The sequence below is a fragment of the Euprymna scolopes genome, chromosome 15 (assembly GCF_053919585.1).
Source record: "Euprymna scolopes isolate OS-2025 chromosome 15, ASM5391958v1, whole genome shotgun sequence".
NCBI classification, from domain to species: domain Eukaryota; kingdom Metazoa; phylum Mollusca; class Cephalopoda; order Sepiida; family Sepiolidae; genus Euprymna; species Euprymna scolopes.
The window spans coordinates 67,770,994-67,793,538 of record NC_136496.1 but is presented as its reverse complement, the minus strand read 5'-3'; the positions used below and the strand labels follow the sequence as shown (position 1 = coordinate 67,793,538).

At 31.8% G+C, this 22,545-nt stretch overlaps 1 protein-coding gene across 1 annotated transcript in view; it reads right to left on the bottom strand.

Annotated features, from left to right (window-relative positions):
- Window positions 1–2,432: 2,432 nt before the first annotated feature.
- The window catches only part of LOC145293862 (uncharacterized), a 22,121-nt gene continuing 2,008 nt past the window's right edge, over window positions 2,433–22,545 (bottom strand). The window contains exons 2-5 of the mRNA XM_080140600.1: window positions 18,438–18,510; window positions 12,341–12,465; window positions 10,593–10,790; window positions 2,433–2,732 (exon numbers count right to left, since the gene is read on the bottom strand). Of these exons, the coding sequence (XP_079996726.1) occupies window positions 2,583–2,732; window positions 10,593–10,790; window positions 12,341–12,465; window positions 18,438–18,510 (546 nt within the window). The 3' untranslated portion in view covers window positions 2,433–2,582. The remainder of the gene's footprint in view (window positions 2,733–10,592; window positions 10,791–12,340; window positions 12,466–18,437; window positions 18,511–22,545) is intronic.

Genomic DNA, 22,545 nt, shown 5'->3' with positions numbered 1-22,545 from the left:
TCTGGTAATTGTTAAAAGAAAGAAGCTTAGTCTTAGTAGCATCAAATGTTACTATCTATTCCACTACAGACTGGAGGTCATTTTCTAAGGTTTCAGCCATTTCCTTGGATATGCGTACATTTTTTTTTCTTACATGTTTGGTATAACGGTTGGTGTCATCTGTAAATATACGCATCTCAGACACAATTTTATCCAAGAGGACTTTATGAATGTCAGGAATAATAAAGATTCAAACATCAGCTCTTGAAGCTGTGTCTTTATTTGTCACCTTTGTTTATATTTTTTCCATACAAAATTACATGTAGGGGAGATAATTGAAAGACTCGCTCTATAGAGTTATTTATCTACATGTATGAGTTATCTCCCCTACACGTAATGTATAAAATTTCATACAAATGGAAAATCTTAACAGTACAACTGAGAGAACCAATTTACCTATCCCTTACTGATCGTTAGGTAGATCCAACGCGTACGGCAGATTTACCCACCCCCTATATTTAACACGATGTAATCTAATTTAATATTATCATCATGATCACTTTTGTACCATTTAAAAGAAGCTTCAAATAAGATAGTAATATTAAAAAAGAATTATTTTCAGCATACGAAAATAATGAAAATGTGAAATTAAAATCGTGTTTACATTATCGACACTTTAAAACAACGTTCCTATGTAGTGATCATTTTGACAGCGTAATATACATACTTTTAAAAAAAAAATCTAGCAAAAATCAACTAATAGTCAGAATTTCATGGAATTTTTCATACTTATTAATTCATAAATTAACTTATATTTTAAAAGCAGTTTTCGTTAAATATATGATAAGAAATATATCTTTTTAAGTGTCCACCCCAACCCCCCTTCTATTTCATGCTACGAAAACGAAACAAAATAAGTTTAGGTTGATAAAAATTGCAACATTTCAGAAAGCTGAACAAAAATAATAATATTTTTTTATAAATAGAAAACCAATAACCATTAAGTAAAGTAAGGCAGAAAAGACAGAGGAACAGTACACCACATGGAATCAAGAAAACTAAAACCAAACGTAGTGTGGGCATTCACTGAGATACAGGAAATAACACACATACTATCATATTAATATATAGATGATAATAATAATTGTGTAACAATGAATGGACGATTTAAAATCTTGTTATGAGAAATTAAAGGCTCTTTTGAATTATCCGTCATTGATCTTAGGGGGGATAACTCTACTTTACTACGAAATTTGTTAATTTTGCATACAAGAATTTTAAACGCCGAAACCTCTGAGGAATTGTAAGAAAAGAAAGATACAACTACTTTTTTTTTTCTAACGAATGAAAATATTGCACAAGGAAAGGAAGCTGCAGAGAGAAATGTCTTATTTAAAGTCTTAATGTACAAAATATTGTTTTAGGTAAAATAGAAAATGTTGTCGCAGTTTTGTTTAGTAAAAAAATCCAATTTCTCTGCAATTTTTTTTTTTTTTTTTTTTTTTTTGTAATTTTAAATAATACATTTTTTGTTGTTTATAAGCGTAAAAAAGTAACCGGCCCTAAGAAAAAAAAAAAAAAAAAAAAAACAGTAGGTACGTACAAAATGAATAGCTGATGCTCAAAATGTATAAACATTTTGACCCCTCCCTTTACTTAAAAATTCACCAAAAATCAGGAAATTGGCCAGTTTTAATAAAATTTTCAGTATTTATCAAATAATGATCACGAAATATAATGAACCCATTATTTTTATTTGAATATTCGTGGAAATATATTATTTTGTTTAAACAAAAAACAGCTTTACTAAAGTTATGGTTTTCAGTAGTTAGAAAAAAATGGATGAATTTATTTATTTTTTTTTTTTATGAAAATAAATCATCCTAAATTGTAGCAATAAAATATTTTCAGGAACATCATCAAAGAAGCTATAAAGACTGTATTAATGAAATCAATATAACTCGAAGAAAAATTAATTTCTCCAACTACCGATATTGTCATTGAATTAAGTATGTTTATTTAATATTTTCACACAAAAAAATTATAATTGAAAAAAATATTTCGATTTTTTTTTTAGATTACCTTGTTTCCATAATTTTTATATGTAAGATTCTAATATTTTTCTTGCATGAATTAATGTGTAATCTTCAGCGTAACATAATTTTTATATAATCTTGAAAAACATTTATTTTTTTAAATTTAAAAGCAGGAACACACAAAAATAATTAAATTAAAAATGGTAAAAATTATACAGACGTTCACGATAAGAATCTACGGGTGTACGGCTGGGAAAGAAAACCAGTCAGTTTGTCCCCACCTCCCTCCTTTCAACAACCTGACGCTTCAGATAGCCTTTTGACTTTCTGATATCTAGGAATTCCATAAATACCATGCACAACAAATTTTCGTTTGTTTTCATTGTGCGAAGCCAGAATCTCTTGCCTGGAGGCAAATTAAGCTATTTTTGTACAAACAAAGTTTTTTTTGTTTTTTTTAAATTTAATTCAATATCTTAAGGCTTTACTTTACTAATTATCTTTGAAATAGTCCCAAAAAAAACAATATTTATCTTTCAGGGTTTTTTACAATAAATTTATTTAGCTTCAAAATTTAGCTTGCCATTTTCTGAATGTCACCATGAAAACATTTTTCATTATAACTTTTTTTTTTATCACATGTAAAAATATTTTTTCCTTTTGGAAATTAACTTTAGGCTTTAATCTTTCAAATACAATCAGAAAGTAATCGGAAACCTGCAAAAAAAAAAAAAATTATGATAAACTGGCTTTCAAAACTATGACCCCATATCACACTTTTCCGGCATTAATGCCCATACCTAAAAAAACAGTGAACGTGCCAAGGAGATAATTTAACCGTTAATCTCTCCAAACCAAAGGAAGACAACTCAACCTCTTTTTAAAGGAAGAGTAACCATATGTGTCTGTTTATTTGTTTGTGTGTCTGTGCGTATTACTGAATCTTTATTCTTATACAATTTTATACTCTAACATATCATAGAATAGTTATGAGGAGTAATATTTACTTACTTAGGCACGCACACACACACAATTTGTAAACAGTTCAAATACCACAAGTATATTTATAGCACATCATATACTTTTATTTGATATATGGTATGTCTTACACACGTTTCATTGGTATACCAAACAACACATCAGAGACCTATATAAATCCATAATATATATATATATATATATATATATATATATATATATATATATATATATATATATATATATATGTGTGTATTATTTTAAATTTTAGTTGACAATACATCTATACTTGAACAAACCAATAATAAACGGAAACTTGAAATACTACAAAAAAACTAATAAAATCTTAAAAAAATTTTGTAAACATTTCAGGATGCTATTAATTTTAACCAATCGATAAAAAGGATAAATAAAATAATTAACCAATGAAGAAAAAAAACTTTATAAATTGTTCAAAATCAGTTAGATTGATTCATCCCTGACAATGAATCCTGGATGATTGTCAAGTACTCGGACTTATGATGAATATGGTGATTACATCAGCATGTTCCCGCCATAAGTTGGAAAGGATCGAAAATAGAATTAATAGACAAGAATGTCTATTTTATTTAATGAAATATATATATATATATATATATATATATATATATATATATATATATATATATATATATATACAGTCCTGATGAAAATCATAAGACTACTTAAAAAAGTAAGCGTTTACACATATTATCGAATTTTTAATCAAACAAATGGTTGAAACCATTGCCAAAAGGGAAAATATGATGGAACAAAATGAAATCTGCTTCATTCGAAACCTTAACCCTGATATAATAATTAAAAAAAACAAAACATTTTCACCTGGTCAAAATGATAAGACCACTGATAATTTATCTAACAAAAGGCAATTATAAATTACTAAAAAGGGTCTCAGTATTTAGTATAGCCTCCATTATTACGAATTACTTAAAAAATTCTCTTCGGCATGCTTGCGACTAAGTTTTTTATCAGTTGCGAAGGAATTTTATCCCATGTACTGAAAACTGAATCATAAAGTTCCTTTATCGAATCATACTGGGTTCCATCCTTGAACACTTCTTTTGCCATTCATCCCCAAAGATTTTCAATGAGATTGATCTCCGGAGAACATGCTGGATGATCTAACAATTCTATATTATTTGAAGAAAAGTATTCTCGTGAGTATCGCAGCGTTATCTTGCTGGAAAATCCAATTTCTTCCACACAGACGTGGACCTTCAATCCTGATAGAAGCATCTTCAAGCATTGAAATGTACTTCAATGATGTTTTCCGGCCTTTCACTACTTGCAACTTTAGGGTCCCAGCTGACGAGAAAGCACCCTATATCATTAAAGACCCTCCTCCACTATACCGAGTTGAAAAAGTCTCTTTGGGCAAATTTTTATCATGTAGTGTTGAAATCCATCTGGACCATCTAGATTAAACTTTTTCTCATCGGAGAAAATTACATTTTCCCACTTCTCTTCATCCCAAGTCTGATATTTGGCGGCATATTTAAGTCGGTTAGTTTTGTGCTGTTCAAGAAGATGTGGTTTCTGCAATCGCTTTAAATGATTGAAACCCTTCATTTTCAGATGCCTTCTGATGGTTTCAGGACTACATTCTGCTGCTGTTTGGCTTTTCAATCGACTTGAGCTCATACTGGAGTTTTTTTTAAACTTCTCCTGATACGGCGATCCAGTGATAGGGTTATTTATTTTGGTCAGCCTGGACTCTTTTTGTGCCCATATTGATGTGGATTTCTTAAAAAATTTGTGATGACCGTTTTGCTACGATTCACTTCGTTTGCAATGGATCTATAGGAGAGTCCACCCCTATTAAGCTCAAAGATCCTTCCTCTCTCAAACTCTGATAATGGTTTCCCTTTTACCATTTATAATTTAGTAAGATGTTTTTTTATCCACTAACAAGTTGCTTTTAGTAACATAGAAAGATTTTCGTATTCATTTTTTCAAAACTAGCCAATTTTATTAAAGTGGTCTTATCATTTTGACCAGGTGAAAATGTTTGTTTTTTAAAAAATAATTATTAGATCAGGGTTAAGGTTTCGAATGAAGCAGATTTAATTTTGTTCCATCATATTTTCCCTTTTGGCAATAGTTTCAACCATTTGTTTGATTAAAATTCGATAATATGCGTGAACACTTACTTTCTTAAGTGGTCTTATGATTTTGACCAGGACTATATATATATATATATATATATATATATATATATATATATATATATATATATATATATATATATATATATATTCAGACAAGTATTGTTAAATAGCAAAGAGTGTTCTTGCTTAATAAACTTTCTTTGTAGTTTTCAATTTTTCTGATTGTCTTTCTTGTTTCTCGGTTGAATCTGTGTAAGAAAGTTCCATAGTCGTCTTGGTCCATTTTTTTTTTTTTTGTTCTTTGCAAGTATTTTAGGCTGAGTCTTCAACAGTCGTCTTCAGGCAGTTTTGATTATTGTTCATTTAAAACCCAGATGCTTTCATATGCTTCAGTTAAAATTACATTTAAATTTCTTGAACTAGTGAAGCGTCTCGTGTGTAAAAAAGAAATATATATATATATATATATATATATATATATATATATATTTTAATTTTATATATTAGTAAAATAGTAAACACTGAAATGAACATGCGACATGAGATAAGCTTCTTATTGTAGTGACCAAAAGTGGATTTGGCTATCAAAGGTTTGGACAAAATTATTATATCCAAATGGCAAATCAATTGATAATCAGATTATTATAAATATATATATATTATTATTATTATGTAATATATATATTATGTAATATATACATTATATAATATATATATTATATGTTATCTTCTTCTTCTTCTTCTTATATAATAAAGTAGACGCAATTTTTCCCCTCTGGACGAAATTGTCGTAAGTTGACAACAACAGATGGCATATAGAAAATTATCATGTTTACGTCATTAGTCATTACGTTATCTAGCTATAGAACGCAATTACATACACATTATTTCGTAATATTAAAGCATTATTTTATTCCAAGGAGCCCCATGATCATTATCATTCTAACCTGCAAAGGAAGTAGCTAAAATTTTACCCTCTCTATACCGAGTCCTCTTACGACACCATTCTACACTGAGTGCATTTATACTTTTTTCTACTTTCCTGTGTGTTAGTCGTCATTAAGTGATTTTTATGTACACAAACTATAATTGGATATTCGATTTTTAAGTTTTTGCATTTGCTGTTAACTGCTTCACAAAGTATAAATGGCTAAAATTAATTCACAATATTATTTCACATGTTAAGATGTGGTTAGCAATTTATATTAACCTTTTATTTTATTAATAAAGATACCCCAATAGTTGTTCTAGGGACGCATCCGATATTTCATTTCATTGGGCTTTTCACTTTCCAATTCGATTTATATGTTTCCATGTTTGCTTATATACACAAACTATAAATGGATAAATTCCCATCACGCTATTATTATACATGTGAGGATGTCATTAAATTTTAATTTCACTTAAACACGTTATTTAACAAAAAAAAAAAAAAAAGGATAAATATGAGGATTCTTTCCACTTCCGACCAATCCTTACAAATTACAACTTATATATGTTTGCAGCACTCCTGAAAACAAAAATTACGTTTAAAATTCCGGCAAACAAGTACTTTACCACGTTATTTAATAAATACAAAACAAAAAGGGAGGATTATGAGGATTCTTCCACCTTTGACCAATCTTTAAAAATCACATTTACAATTCAAGCCAACAAGTACTTTAACATATATGAAGAAATGTTTGTTTCAAAAAAGGGTTTCAGGTGTGCTGAAAACGAAAATAACGTTTAAAATTCCGGCAAAAATTTTAAATACTGTTAATTTTAAAAATATAGGAGATCACTTGTATATATTAATTTAACTTAAATTGAGCACCCACTTTATGGCCATCTTTTGTTTTGGGGAGGGGGGGGGGTCAGCGTACAATGAACACAATTTACTGTAAACTGAGCACCCAGGCATTAATAATCGATTTGACATGTGAGATCCAGAGGATGCAGAACCTTGCTGGTGGGTCGAAAGGCAGTCGGTCTCTTGGGTGGTCCTTTTAACACAAATTCAGGAGATTTCGCATTGTTGAATCTAACAGGATGATGATGATGATGATGATGATGATGATGATGATGATGATGATGATGATGATGATGATGATGGTGGTGGAAGAAAAGGAATCTGGGTTCTTAACAGATAATCAAAATGATCCCCCCCTCAAAAGATGGATAGTTGAAGGGTTTAAGTAGAAACCATAAATATATATTTCCCAAGCAGTGAAAATTTGGCATTTATGTTTTAATTGAGAGACCTCTAGAGAATCAAGGTAAGTAATCACTGTCAAGTGGTCAGTTAAGTTGTAATCAACCGTGAAGCCCTTTGGGAAAAGCATTCCATGACTGATGATGAAAGAAAGACGAAAGAGAAATGGCTATTTCAAGATGAGGGCTGGTTCTCATAAAATTGGGCTTGATAGAGAGCAATCAGTAAGCACTGAAAACAGTTCTTTGGTGGCCCCTGAAGTGGTTGGAGTATATATAAATGAAACTGAGTGAATATGACAGCTGATAATGAAGCTATAAAAGTTGCCATCCATGTGGGACATGGATATTTATTGCTTTTACCAACATAATAATTTAGTTTTGTCATGGCCGCTGAGGAGGGGGGGGGGGCTTGTTAAAACTGAAAAACTTTTTTTTCTCTTCGATAATTTTAAAGGTCGTTTTTTTTTTTTATTTCTTTCGTTCAGAGTTCAGTAGGAAATACTTGGACTTTCCCCCACCTTTGGGAAGCGGAACGTTACTGGACCCAGCAGAAGGGTCCGCTCCGATTGGCTGGTGACCGTTTGGGACCTGTATCGAGAAGGCAGAGTTACAACCAACTAATTCCAATATAACGAAGACATCTGAAGCAGAACACACACACACACACACACACACACACACACACACACACTGCCACGCGTCTTCAGCAACCTCCTCCCATTACAACCTGGTCGATACACGCCTCTGTTTTCTTTTCTAAGTTGATCTTTTTCTAAAGTGTAAACTGACGATAACGAATGAAGAACTTTGTTAGCAAACGAATGCCAGTCCCTATCATTTGTACAAGTGACTAACGCCTTATGAACATACTACTTGTAACATTTAATGCAAGAATTATTCTATGTTATGAAGAAAGTTAACCCTGGACTTCTTTTGTCTTGTTTGGGAAACGCCGGTGCGTGGAACTGCAGTCTGTTTTCAGATCGGCCCTGTTGACAGTTTGGAAGCCGGATCAAGATAGCAGACAAGTAAGCAAACCATGGCAACGAGGACAAATCCTACCACTGCACGAAATAAAAGTGATGCCACGGGAATAGGAGCGAGTTGCACACTTCTTTCAAGCCTGTGCATCTGTTCCGGCCTTGTAGGGGTTCACAAACCACAAACAAAAAAAAATTGGTGCTCATTTTATGTTAAATTGTGTTCATTATACGTTGACTCCCACCCTTGAAAAAAAATGTGGCCATAAAGTGGATGATCATTTCGCTTTAAATTATTATAAAAAACTGATCCCCCACTTTTAAAAAACTAACATTTATTCAGGTCTTGGAAGCTACTCATATGCCGGATTTTTATACATTATTTTCGTTTTTAGTATCCTCCAAAAACCTTTAAAAGTGATAATTTTAAAGTATTTCTCGAGGGTGTAATCATTCTTCATATTTACCAAATAAAGAAATAATGCCAGATGAAGTTTTACAATGAGTAAATATACTTCATTTTATAATAATTTATAATTAAAATCGCTGAACAATACAAATGGGAGAAGAAGGGTCTTCTGTAAATAATCTTCCACCTTAAAATTGAATAAAAAAATATAGTGTGAAAGTTGAATTTAACCTGAAAACACTAATTACAAATAGTGCAATACAAAAAAATGCATAAACACCAAATTTTAAAGTAGATATAGATATTGATCTCTGATGTATATGATGGCAGAGCGCAATACCATAGGCAACTATATGTCAGCATAACTTGGTACTTTTGAATTTTTAACATGAGGAGGTTGGGGTTGACAAACGGCAAAAACAACAGCAGCTGTATTTTAAATTTTTATGTGGGGTGGGGTATGCATGCTACCACCAGGCAACGCCGGTTAATGCGTCTTGCTAGTATAATTATATTATTATATAATACTAGCAGGATCCGTTAATCGGCGTTGGCCTGTGGTAGAACCCCCCCCCATCCCCGCGAAAAAAATTAAAGTACGGTTGGTGTTGTTGTCAAGCCATCAACCTCCTCATATTAAGAATGGCAATCAGAATGGATACCCCCAACCTACCTATGTTAAGAACGGCTTTCGCAAATTTTGTAAGTGTGAGTGTTGGTATGGTTGGCAAGAAATTAGCCCGAAATGTAAAGTATATAATAATAAAAAACAATATATTTCGCTTTGTGACCTATTTGGGTCAAAAATTAAAACAAAACATTTAATAATATTTATAATAGATTAAAGTACACACAAATAGTTTTAAACTTCAATAGTATTTTGCATTATTGTGTATTTATGTGTATAAATAAAAAAGGAAACATTTAATATTAGTTAATTTCAGTGCGAGGTCTCCGGAAAGAAAAATCTATAAAAAATGTAAATAAGCATGGGTTACCAGTTCCAGCCCCCACCCACTAAAAAACAAAAACTAAAAAAGAAAGGAAAAAGAAAAAAAAGGGTGAAAAAAGAACATTTTCACAATTGGGGCCTCACTCGTGTATGTCCGCCCTGAGCGCTTTCACAATTAAACAAATGATTTAAAAAATATCATTTATTTTTAAAGTAAAACATAAAAGTTAAGAATTTTAAATAGAAATAATTTCATGGATTACATAAATAAAACTTATACGTACAGGAATGGTGGCATGTTTTATACTGGCGAACTGTTCGTTTAATGGTGGAATAACTAAATAGTGGAATTTTAGAATGTATACTTTTCAGCCAATCAGCTGGATCAGAATTCTGGCATGGGGAAATCATTATTTATCTAGAATGAAGGTGGTAAAAATATGTGATTGTGTAGGAATTCCGCAGCCAGTTAATGATGGCTAATACCCAGGAACGTGGAATAAAGTATAAATGCACACGTTGTAGAACAGAGGTTGTAAGAGGACTTGTAGAAGTGGGGATGAAAATATAGCTACTTCCTCTATAGGTTACGATGATGATGAATTTTCCTTGGAAAAAATGTAATGTCTTAATATTACGAAATAATGTGTATGAAAAAGCGTTCTATAGTTAAAAAAGGCAATGGCTAATGGCATAAACATAATACATTTTTATATGCCATCTGTTGTTGTCAAAATACAGTATTTTCGTCTAGAAAGGAAAAATTACACCTCTTTTATTATTATTAGAAGATATATTATATAATTATATTATTATATAATATATATTTTCAGAAAACAAAAAAAAACAAACATATCAGACTCTCATAAAAACTTCAAAAACTTCAACAGAAGAATAATTTGAGGACATCAGTACCTTAGCATCTGAAGGTTTAACCTTAAAATAAAATGATACTGGATTTGTAACATTTATCACTTCTTTTAAATAACAAGAAAGAATATTTGGATTAGATGCGTCTTGGCATTTTGGGTGCAATAAAGTAGTCCGTGGTTGACCAGTCGTTTTTAAAATCAAATCATAGCTATCTGAGTGTTCATTTGTCCAGAACGATACCTGAAAAATTAGAAAAGACATAAATACATTAATCAGGCCTCATATAAGGTTTATAAGTGATTCTTAGCTGTTGATTACCATCCCTTACATATTTATAAATTTTGTTTTACAATCAGTATGCATACATGGCGTGGGGGGGGGTATTTGGCTTCAGACTGAAAATGATGAATCACTTTGACTACCTCATGCCTAAGGAATAAAGTCATGGAAAATCAAAATCAAAGACGAACCAAAAGTTGTTCTTGCACAGAGGCGCGTAAATCTTTAAAGTCAGACTAACTCAACACCAAGCCTTTAAAAGTGTTTTTCTTCACAACTTTTGGACCTCTGCTTGTAAGATTTACCAATGCTGGTTGGGGGACTAGACAAAAGTTCATCAGGCCATATAATTAAAATGAGATGTCTAGATTTTTTTATGAAATACCAGACATGGAAAAAGGTGATTATCAGATCATTGAGCAACTTCTGTCCTCAAAACTCAGAAGAGTAGTTAGCGGACCTGAACGAGAATCACACACCCCTATAATTTTAACCGGTATTCTGCAGTTGATATTTTTTTACAACCTAACCCAGCATAATATAAATATCCCCAACCTCCGGCTTTCGGAGTAAACACCCCAAACCTTGAAAACTATACTACATGCTAAAACATACTATAAAAATTATAGGGGAGGGGGTGATTCTCATTCAGGTCCACCGAGTAGTTTATGGTGTTTAAGGTGGAGTTAGAGGTGAATCGCTTGGCATGCAGTTCAGTCTTTTTGGTTGCTATGCAGGCGATATCATATTTGTTTGAGAGTTGGGGAATTGTTGATTCACTACACTATCATAAATTATCTAGAAATTGCAAGTTCCTATTTTTTTAAATTTTCTGGTCATTTTGGTATATCTTCTCTTGGCTGCGGTTATTTAACCAGTTGGAGTGAGGACATCATTTAGATGTAATGTATTTTGTTTCTTTCTCAAAATCACTGACGATGTAGTAAATCTAACAAGTCTCATATGAAGCTTGACTCTTGGGTGTTTTAATCCCTTTTTAGCACATCTCAAATGTTAATGTCCCATCCTATTTATCCTACCCAAGGAAAGACTGATAATCTCTTGTTGTATTGAGAAAGTGTCGCAAGGGGAAAAAGAGGAGCGAAGTGCTTTTTTTTTTTAGTAGTATTTATTTTCAAGACAAGCCGCTCGTATTTGCACTTCTAATAAACATCTTATTTTTATCACATTCCTGTCTGGACCTTATTTATTTCATATTAACATTGAATATACGGTATTCTATATAAAATAAAACTTTGATGTTGTCCTATAAGGGAAATTTAATTTGAAAGAAAGCAATCCAATGCAGAGGTTCAATGAATAAACACAAACTGAAGCAAAGAAAGATGTGATAGTGGAATAAGCTATGCATTTTTTGGAGTCAGATGAACTTTCTATTACATCATTATACAAATAAAGAACAGACACCATTCATGCACCACCACCACCACCACCGCCACCAGCAGCAGCAGCCACTATTTTTCACAAAGACAAAGATTAGTTCAACTTACAAGACTGTTAATTGTGTAGATGCCCTTTTCTTTAATTCTAAAAACATCTTGAGTCAAACTTATGTTAGGATAACTTTTGCCTCTTTCAAGAAGTTTCTTATTCAATAGCCAGCCTCGAATTATTCCTGAAATTAAAAGAAAAACAAAAAAAACATGAATGTTGGCCTTTTGGGGAGGATAATAAATAGGAACACCAGAGTAAACACTAAAAATGCAGAATAGTTAACAATTTAGAAATCGTAAAAATTGTGATGACTCCTTTGTAAAAGAAAAAAAGTGGCCATTTGTTTTTTTGTTTTTTTCTCTCTCTTATGTGTAAAGACCGCTTTGAATGCCATATTTTAAAATAAAAAAGACCTAGACAGTTTCAAAATGTTAAAAGTATACTGGTCATTAGATAATTCAATTCTATTGTGTTTGGTGCAATTCTTTTGTTTTTGCCATTGTTTTTTTTTTTTTTTTTTTTTTTTTTGACAATTTTTCGACTGTTAACTTTTCTATAATTTCACCAAGTGAGTAAATACTTATTTTAAATTGGAAGCGAAGTGGAGATGAAGTGGATGCTTAGACCCTATTTAAACTATTTTCATAAGCGAGATAATAAAAAAACAAACAACTATGTATATTTTATATTATTTGGATCATCCCAACTTCTGTTCTTATTTTGAGGGTTATTCGTAGAACGTTTCAGCTGATGCAACTTCTGACTTTCTTCAGGTGTATCCTGTGGAACTCGGGAACCTGCATGGAATTTCAAATAGAACTCTTTATTTAACCCGCGTGGGTAGCATGCTCTTGTTCAGTCAGCCATGATCAGTAATTCTTAAAAGTAATTCAGAATTGTATTCTTAAGTATGACTATAAAAATGAGACAACACAATGGAAGTTTCATTCTATATTGATAAACACACTTTATTTGACATTTTCATTAGTAGCTTTGGTAGAAGAGAGAAACGTATTAGTATGAGAGTTCAGTGTTTGTATGCGCACGTGTTTCCATAGTAGTAGTGAAGAGTTTGTTGTATGGAAACATTACCCTGGTTCCATTGGAGCAGAATCTGGATGATAAGTTGACTTGAAAAAGATGGATTGATCTCGTGAAACAGAGATCTAATCCTCCACAGCTGAAATACACAGCCTTAACAGATCGATTAACACCTGATCAGATCTGTGTAATATAGTGTAATAATGTAATACAGTGTGTGAGAAAAGTGGACATCTTGGAATTTGTTGAATTGACATTGTGGTCCAACATGTTTCACAATATGGCACAACAGGATGCATCAAGCATCATATGTCAATTCAGATCTGTCTTGAAATATTAACTGATATTTCAATGTCAAGAATTTCAGAAATTTATAGACCAATGTGATGTTAGAATATGTTATCGATGCATTTAGTTCCCAGGAAATAATATAGCAGAGTGAGGTCAAAAGAATTGCAGCCAGGATGCAGTGTTTGATTCCAGAAGCAACATACTGGTATAATATGTATTCATTTATTTATTGCAAACTATTAAATAAATTAATAAATAATACTCATCTCAATAATGAATTCCAATTGAATAATATATATGGCATAATGTGATACCGAATGATGATACAACAACATCAATTGTGCTAGTCAATGAAATCTATCAAGCTGAACTGCGGACAAAAGATGTTGTAAGTATTAGAGTTTCATAGTTAATTTAATTAACCTGAAATAGAAAATACTTAACAAGCATAAATAATGTATAATGACTAATTAGAGCGAACCCAAGTACAAAAAATATACACAATTATTAACGCAATTCAACCAAGTACAAAAAATATACACAATTATTAACGCAATTCAACCAAGTACAAAAAATATACACATTTATTAACGCAATTCAACCAAGTACAAAAAATATACACAATTATTAACGCAATTCAACCAAGTACAAAAAATATACACATTTATTAATGCAATTCAACCAAGTACAAAAAATATACACATTTATTAACTCATCGATAAATGTAATGAAAACAAGTAACACAACAGAACAGAATAAATACAAATGTTCTGGTGAAATCTCTATCTTAAATAGGAAGGAGATATCCTGTCAATGCTGAAATGAGCAGAGCATGTGGAATATAGGTCTTCCTTTTTGACTCCTTCACTACACCTCTTGTGTCCCAGGGGAAGTAATTCTCACGAGAGTCTTTAGAAACTTGTGTACTTCAAAGTTATTTATTTACAAAGGGATAGATATCACACTGTCACTGTTAAAATTATCGAAACCCTATATAAAGTGGGAGACTGTGTCTGGATAAAATTTCTGAACACCTGATGCACTACCAGATTGGCACTGGAAAAACTGATCAAAACAATAAGTCCTCAAACCATGGTGATTGGTGTCCCATGTCATATGATTGATGTTTGCCTCCATTGCACATCTTCCACCACAGAAGACGATGATAAAAATAGCATACCATTCGAAGATGGCCCAGAACCACTGTTACCATCTTAGAGCAAGCTCAGAAACTTCGTCCACAGAACCAGAAGAGACAATGATAGCATCAGCAGATAACAATAGGAATTATGTTGAGGAAAATAGAAATGAGGAAGATCTACTGCTGATCTTATGCAGAAATAGCCATTGAACGTAATCTACCTGCCATTCGTGTGATAATGAGATCAGTGGGAAATGTAATAAAAGAAATGACTCACACAAGTGGCAACGCATCTGTTTGGCATGCCAGGTGTGGGAATCGTGGGGAAAGAAGTAAAGAAGTAAAGGACTTGTGTTTGTAGTCAGATTCTTTTTTGATGTGGCATTCATCTTCTGAATCATTTTTCATCATTTTTAGAATTTGTACTAATTCCAACATGACACGTAAGTACGTAATAATATTTTCACCTGAAATACATCAGTCTAAAAGATCACCAATCTACACAAGCACCGCAGCACTTGTGACAAGATGCAAATTTGAACTTATATGAAAACTTTAGTTGGGTGAAGATCAACCATTCTCTTCATGAGATTCTTCATTATTTAGTTGAATTAATGGATCTGAATGATGGCTATGATTTAGGAAGTTTATCAAAGGAATGTTTGGAAAAAAAAATAATAAAGAAATCTGCAATTACCTACAATTCCTATCATGGAAAACTTCGCCTATTGAACATCTCACTGATGTCATGTGTAGATTGTTCAAATGTAATAGAAGATACTACTCACACACACGGCAGAACATCTGTTTGGCCTATTATGTACATGAATTGGGGAAAGTAAAAGCAAATAACTTGTGTTTGTAGCTGGATTTTTTTTTTTTAGATATGTGATTAATTTGCATATGAGGGGAATAGCTACTTCAAGAAGGACAAATTGGACAGGACAGAAAGTGGGGTGTTTGACAGCTGAGGAAAACATTGAAGCTAAGCATTGTTGTAAATTATGGTATTAGTGAGGAAGAATTCCATCAGTTTGGATTTTGGAATAGCCTCTTTCTGGGATATTTCTAACACCACAATCACTGATCAACACTTTAGTTTTGGTGACTTTCCATAGTATTCCTCCAAGTTTTGAACTTAAAAAACATGCAAATAATGTCATCTCAGAAATATTGTCGAATAAAAACAACATATAGATAAGACAAAATTTTTCCTAAAAGCAGGTATCACAAACCAGCCTAGAGTTTAGAGTGCGAAATTGGATAAATATTAATGATGGGACAATTCCAATATTTTTTCCAATTCCGATACAATTACCAATTCAGATTCTAAAATCGCCTTAAAAAATAGAATTTCATTTGAAAGGTAGGGCTAGCAGAGAAGCCTCATCGACTTTTAATTCTATATGTAATTTTTTTTTTTTAATTTGACGAACTTTTTAGTTTTCCCTTTATGTATTGTATCTAAGATTTTGATAAACTCATTGTGAGATTTTCATCTATATTTGTCACTGGTGCCAGCAATAGAAAATTAAGTTTTAAACAAAAAAATGAATAATAAAATAAAAAAATGATAAGTAAAAGAATCGGTTTTGGAATCGGAAATTAGGCTAATATTTTTCTGATTCTGATACTCCAAAAAGTTCTTATTTTTCCGATTCCAATTAACTGTCTCAACACTAGTGTTGTAAAATGTATGTTATCTAACTCTTGTGTGTTCTAACTTCTTATTTAACTGCTTATTAAACTGCTTACTTAACGGACTATTATCCTCAGATACCTTAATGTCTATTTACTTAACGGACCGTGACTCATCTAGTAGTTACGCGTGTGTGTCAGAACATATAATACACATAACATGACGGCATACCTGTCTGCTGTTGGCCACCTCTGTCTTTTGGCCTCTGCTTAAGGGATTCATCAATCATCTTAAGTGGAGTTAGGCCTGTTGTAACAAAGATGCTTCAAGACAGGAACTCAACATGAATGAGTGTTTTTATATATTTTTTATTCACTCCGCAGGCATCTTGTCACGGCAGAACTGGAGTGAATCTTGGCTTGTGGTTCTCTATTCACCTTCCTCATGGGGAGACTCTCTTAACCCATCTTGCTTGTTTGATGTCTCGAGCTCAACTCACTAAACTTAGCTCGGCTTATTTAAACCGGAACACTTGACACGTCACGTCTGATCCTCATTTGTATACTTTCCGGTGCAACTTACCAATCAACCAAGTTTGATACATGTCACAGCATGACCTTTTGACGGTTTCTGCACCTGCATGCTCGCTCAACTTATTGTTTTCCACGATTCAATCTATATTATTTACTCCGCTAGAGAGATAAATAGACCGATAGATAGATAGATAGACAGATAGATAAACATAACTGAATAAAGGCTTTCTACCTGGCATTGCACGGCGTTTACCTAACACTAGTAAATATGGTGAAACTCCTTTCAATTTCACAATGCAACATCTCATTTATTTTTTAGTTATTAAAAAAAAAAAAAAAAAAAAAAAAAACAGGAAAGTAAACAACATTTAACTTTGGAATTGGACAATTGGAATTTGATTAATGTTTGCATTCTGATTTGATCTAATAATTATTGCTTCCATTATGATTAATATGCATTTACAACATGATGACTTTTTTGTAACGATTTTTCACTTGCTACAAAGCCTGGATTGTCAGGTATAGACATTGAAAATTGACTTCTGCATGAATAAACAAATTTTCTCATTTCCAAAAAACTTTGAGCGATCATAATTTAGTGGCTAATTGAGCAATCAAAGTAAATAAAGATACCATTATGGTAGGTAGGTACAAAAATATTTGTCAGTTTGTAGAAGGGCATTTTAAATCATTATAATTTATTTTATGCATATTGCTATTACTTAAATATATCACCATGATTAATTTATAACTTTTTATTTCAGATTATTAAAGCATCAGTCATATTTTTCTACAATATTCTCACCCATGTTGATTAGTCAACAGAAAGGGAGTCATCTTCCATCAAGATAATGCTTGACCTCATACAAAGATCTCTAGAATTTGGTTGAGAAATCTTTCCCCTATAAAATGGGAAAATGTGTCTATGCAGTTCCTTACTGAGCTCCATACAAAAAGCAAATAGCTATTCCCATGTCTCTGCTATATATATAGCCGTCAGGGAAGATCACTCCTGGTTATTTCCTGTTGAGGGAATATCATCCCTGGTTACTTCCTGTTCAGGAGAGATCATTTCTGGTTACTTCCTGTTGTCAGAAACAGACAAGTCTTATACCATACAGCCCCATCCTACATATTCTCCTGATCTAGTTCCATCAGATTATAACTTATTTTGAGGATTACAAAACCATTTAGATGGCCTTAGCTTACCATCACAAGAGGAGATTGAACACGAGTTAGATCCATATTTCGCATCAAAACCTAGAGAATTTTACGAGCGAGGCATTTACAAGCTCGTTGACAGTGTTTTTGTTTTTACTGTACAAGTTAGAAATAACCTTCCAAATCATTTCTAACAATTGACAAAAACTTTTGCACCAACCTGGAATATGTTTTGCAAAGATTAATGCGACCAAAATAAAAATTCTTAAATATAATGAAAATTTTGGGTTGAGATACTTACTAAAAGAGAATTACACTTTTAGAAATAGAAATGATTAAAAATTTACCATCTTCCTTCATTGATCCTACTGATGCTGTTTGGGGTTGGAATATGATCCTTGTTGAAGTTATCGATGAGTTCTGTCAAAAAAAAAAAAAATTTTTTTTTGTAAAAATAACAGCAATTTCAAAAATGTAACTATTTCTTTACATCTTGCTTGATATTGTCACAACCATTTTTTTCTGCCATAACTGTTTTCTTATTTTGTTAATCTGCATGGAATTCAGAAAAATAACGACTGGCTAGTCAGAATCAAATATCGATTTGGCAGATGTATTGTTGCTTAGGCTTGATAGTGATAATCTTACTGACTTGATTATATATGATTGAAAAACTGTATGAGCTTGATTTTACTTTCATTTTTTTTTTTTGTTTGTATCATTAGAAACAAAATTGAAAGTGAAACAAACATGTAATTTCTTGGAAATTCTGCATGTAATACGTTTTAAACAACTACGCCCAACAGACATGATTTCTATTTATATCAGAAGGATTCTAGACATAAGGCTTACTATCATCATATTTTGATTTTAACCTTTGTAAGGACACATAAAAGTGGTACAACACTATTCTGCTCATGGAATTCATTTTAACCGGTCTTGGGACGGGTATTTTTCCAGTTATTAACTTCATCAAAAAGGTTATTTCAGTTGAGGTTGTTTGTCACTATTTTTGTTTGTGTACAGCCTAGCCTCAACATCACTTGAACAATTGTCACTAAACTTGATCAAAATATCGGTCATACTCTAACTTGGAATTGATTTAATTTTGAGATATCTAGGTCAGGGTTACGGAAAGGGTTAAAGTCACACGTTTGGCTAGAACTTCTGCTTTGTTCAATACAGAAACTTGCTAAAGAGTCTATATTTTAGCGAATGAAGTCGTTCTTCTTTTATGACCTTGACCTTAAACATTTTGGTCGCTATCAAAATTTTGACAGAATTTCAACTGATTCTTCCAAATTTTATGTATGGATCGGATACTTTTCCGTAACAGCAACCACCATGAAAAATTTCAGCATGATCAGATAAATAGTTTTTAAGGTATCAACGTTTCTGTGACCATTAGTATCAAAACGTAAGATCCATATAAGATTTTGGTCCATCCTTATTTGTCAGGTGGAGATATGCAGTCTCACATTTGACATGTTCTTGTTAAATGAATGTATTTACTTTTTCTTTTTCTAAATTCGTGTTCGTGATCTACCAAATTTCAACTTATGCATTTCATGATCCATCAAGTCCAAAAGGTCGGTGTCACTGCTTTTGATGTCTAGCATCGTCATCATTCAAAATCTGGATATCATCCATCCATCTATTATATAAAAACGAAGGGGGGGAGGGGGGTTACCATGTCTTAGAACTTTTTATATATATTCCCTAGATTATAATATCTACGATTTACGAAAGAAAGTCGTCTCTATCTTTTATTTGAACGACTTTTCGTGCTATTTCTTCTTCTCGACTGTTTGTTTGTCTTTTTCATATAAATAAAGCGCAAGTAATCAAAGAAAATACGATCTGCCTGGCACTCTTGCCATGGACGTCCAGGAAGCAATAAGCTTTAATCAATGTGGGGGAAACCCCGTCATATCAGACAATTGCTAGTAATTTGGACTCTTCCCTTTTTATGGAGAGCTGGTTTTCCCCAACATCTTGGAGAAACAAACAAATACGGAGAAAGCTTCAGGCTTAACTGGCTTGCAGCCAAAGTTAAGTGTGTGATGTTCGACATTGTTAAATTTATGCACCTGCATGAATTCATTCACTTAACTTTTTAATCGTTTAATTTGAATGGTTCTCACTTCCTCTGCCCCTCTTAGCCTCGTGGTAAGATATCATGCTTTCTTTCACTTTCTTTTCTGCCTTTGCCTCAAGGCTTCAGGTTCGAGCCTACCAAAACTTATTTTTCTCCTTCACTTTTTTTTCCTACACACACACACACCGGCAAACACCCAGGCAACGCTGGGCACCCCAGCTAATCTATATATATATATATATATATATATATATATATATATATATATATATATATATAAAATGTGTGTATATATATGTGTATGTGTATATATATATATGTATACACATATACATATATATACACATATAGGCTTTTGGGGGGGTTATATTTGTTATATATTTGTTTTTTTGTTTGTTTTTTTTTTCCACTAGAAAACAAACGCATGTACTTAGTACATTTTGTTGTTTTTTAACCCTTCTAGTACATGTGTACTACAAGCATTAAAAACAACAAAATAGCATTGTTTGGAAATAAAAATAAAAATCAAACACCAGTAGAGATTTTAAAATGGTCTTGACAATGAGTTAAAAATAAATTCAAGTTCCACGGTATATTTTATTTAATTGTTAGGTGAAAGTACAGAATAGTTAATTAAACACCCTCCCTTCCCCATGTTAAGAATGGGTTTCTAAATAATAACGTTATTATTTCAGCATGGTAGCATAAGTGCACAAGTACCTTTTATTTGTTATATATTTGTTTGTTTTTTTCCCCACTAAAAACAAACGCATGTACTTAGTACATTTTGTTGTTGTTTTTAACGCTTTTAGTATATGTTTACTACAAGCGTTAAAAACAACAAAATAGTATTGTTTCGAAATCAAATTTGAAAAACTTGATAATAATTATTTTAACTGACAAACCCAGAATAAAAAAATGAAACTTTTTTCTGCTTTCATTTTGAAAGCAGAAAAAACAGTTTTCTATTTTTAAGAGAATAGAAACTCGTTAATACGCTGATAGTGATGGTTAGTGCATCGCTGTCATTGTTCCCCTTTAAGCGATTTGAATTTTTATAAATAAATAACATTTTAAAGAAATTTCCGCACAATTAATAATTATCAAATATTTGCACATCATACATGAAAATAATTCTAAAACTATTATCTATATGAAAATGGATGACATATACCGATTTATCATCAATTTTGAAATATTCTTCGTCAACTTTGCTCAGTAACTTTGCTTTCTGTGGTCGTAAAAATAAAAATCGAAGTCCAGTAGAGATAAACTTCTTTGTTTATATAGTCTGTAAAATTTCAGCCATATCCAATCAAATTTAACCCCGCGCATGTGTATCCAAACGTAACGTATGAAAAGTAAAGATTAAAAAAAAAACTGTTTCCTTTTTACTGTTGTCATTTTTTTTTTTTTTTTTTTACCATTTTTTCATTTTTAACTTGAAGCATAAAAACATTGAACGCATAAAAGAAAAATAAATCAACATCGTTGGAATGCTTATTATATTCTCTTTTCATCGATGTAATTCTTTTAAAAATTGACTAACAAATGTTGAAGCCATTAGGTTTGTAATATTGCCGATGTCCACAAAAATACAGCATACGCTTGTAATGCTAAATCAAGGTTCTCAGTGGGAAGGGGAGGAAATTACTAGGAAATCATTAGACAAAGAGGTTAAAAGGTGGACGTAGCTATCTATAGAAAAGGTAGAAAGAAGTGTCAAAAAAGAATTGAGTTATAGAACATGATAAGTAAGCGAAGCAAACCTGTTAATAAAAAGGGAAATTAAAAAAAAAGAAATCTTATAAGTTATTGGGGAATTAAAAGCAAATATAATGTAGTATATATTATTACGAATTCCATTATTATTAATGCAAACAGACAATAATAACAACACATTTGTGGGTTCGTAATAAAAAAAAATAATAAAAAGATATTCATGAAATACAATGAACATTAAACCACATGTGTGTCCTGGGTTCGGTACACCTTGCTGAAATAAAAATATGGAGAGACTCTTTCAAAACCAGAAATATATAATAGATGAACAAACAGCGTATGAAAATAACGGAAAACACGAAACGCAATGGTAACTTTCGAAGTTAAATTTTATTACAAAACAATGAACTAACTATGGTAGGGAAGGGATAATGCAATTAAATGAAAATAAAAAATATTAAAAGATGGGGAGGAGGGGTATCTTTGTATACTATTCGAAGATGCCAATGAGAAATATATAAAAAAAAAAAAAAAATGTATCTTCAGTCCAGACAAAATGAATTCGTTGATATGAGAGAGAGGTAACTCACGTTTTTTTGTTTTTTTTATGTTTCTTTTCTCTTTTGTTTTTCTTT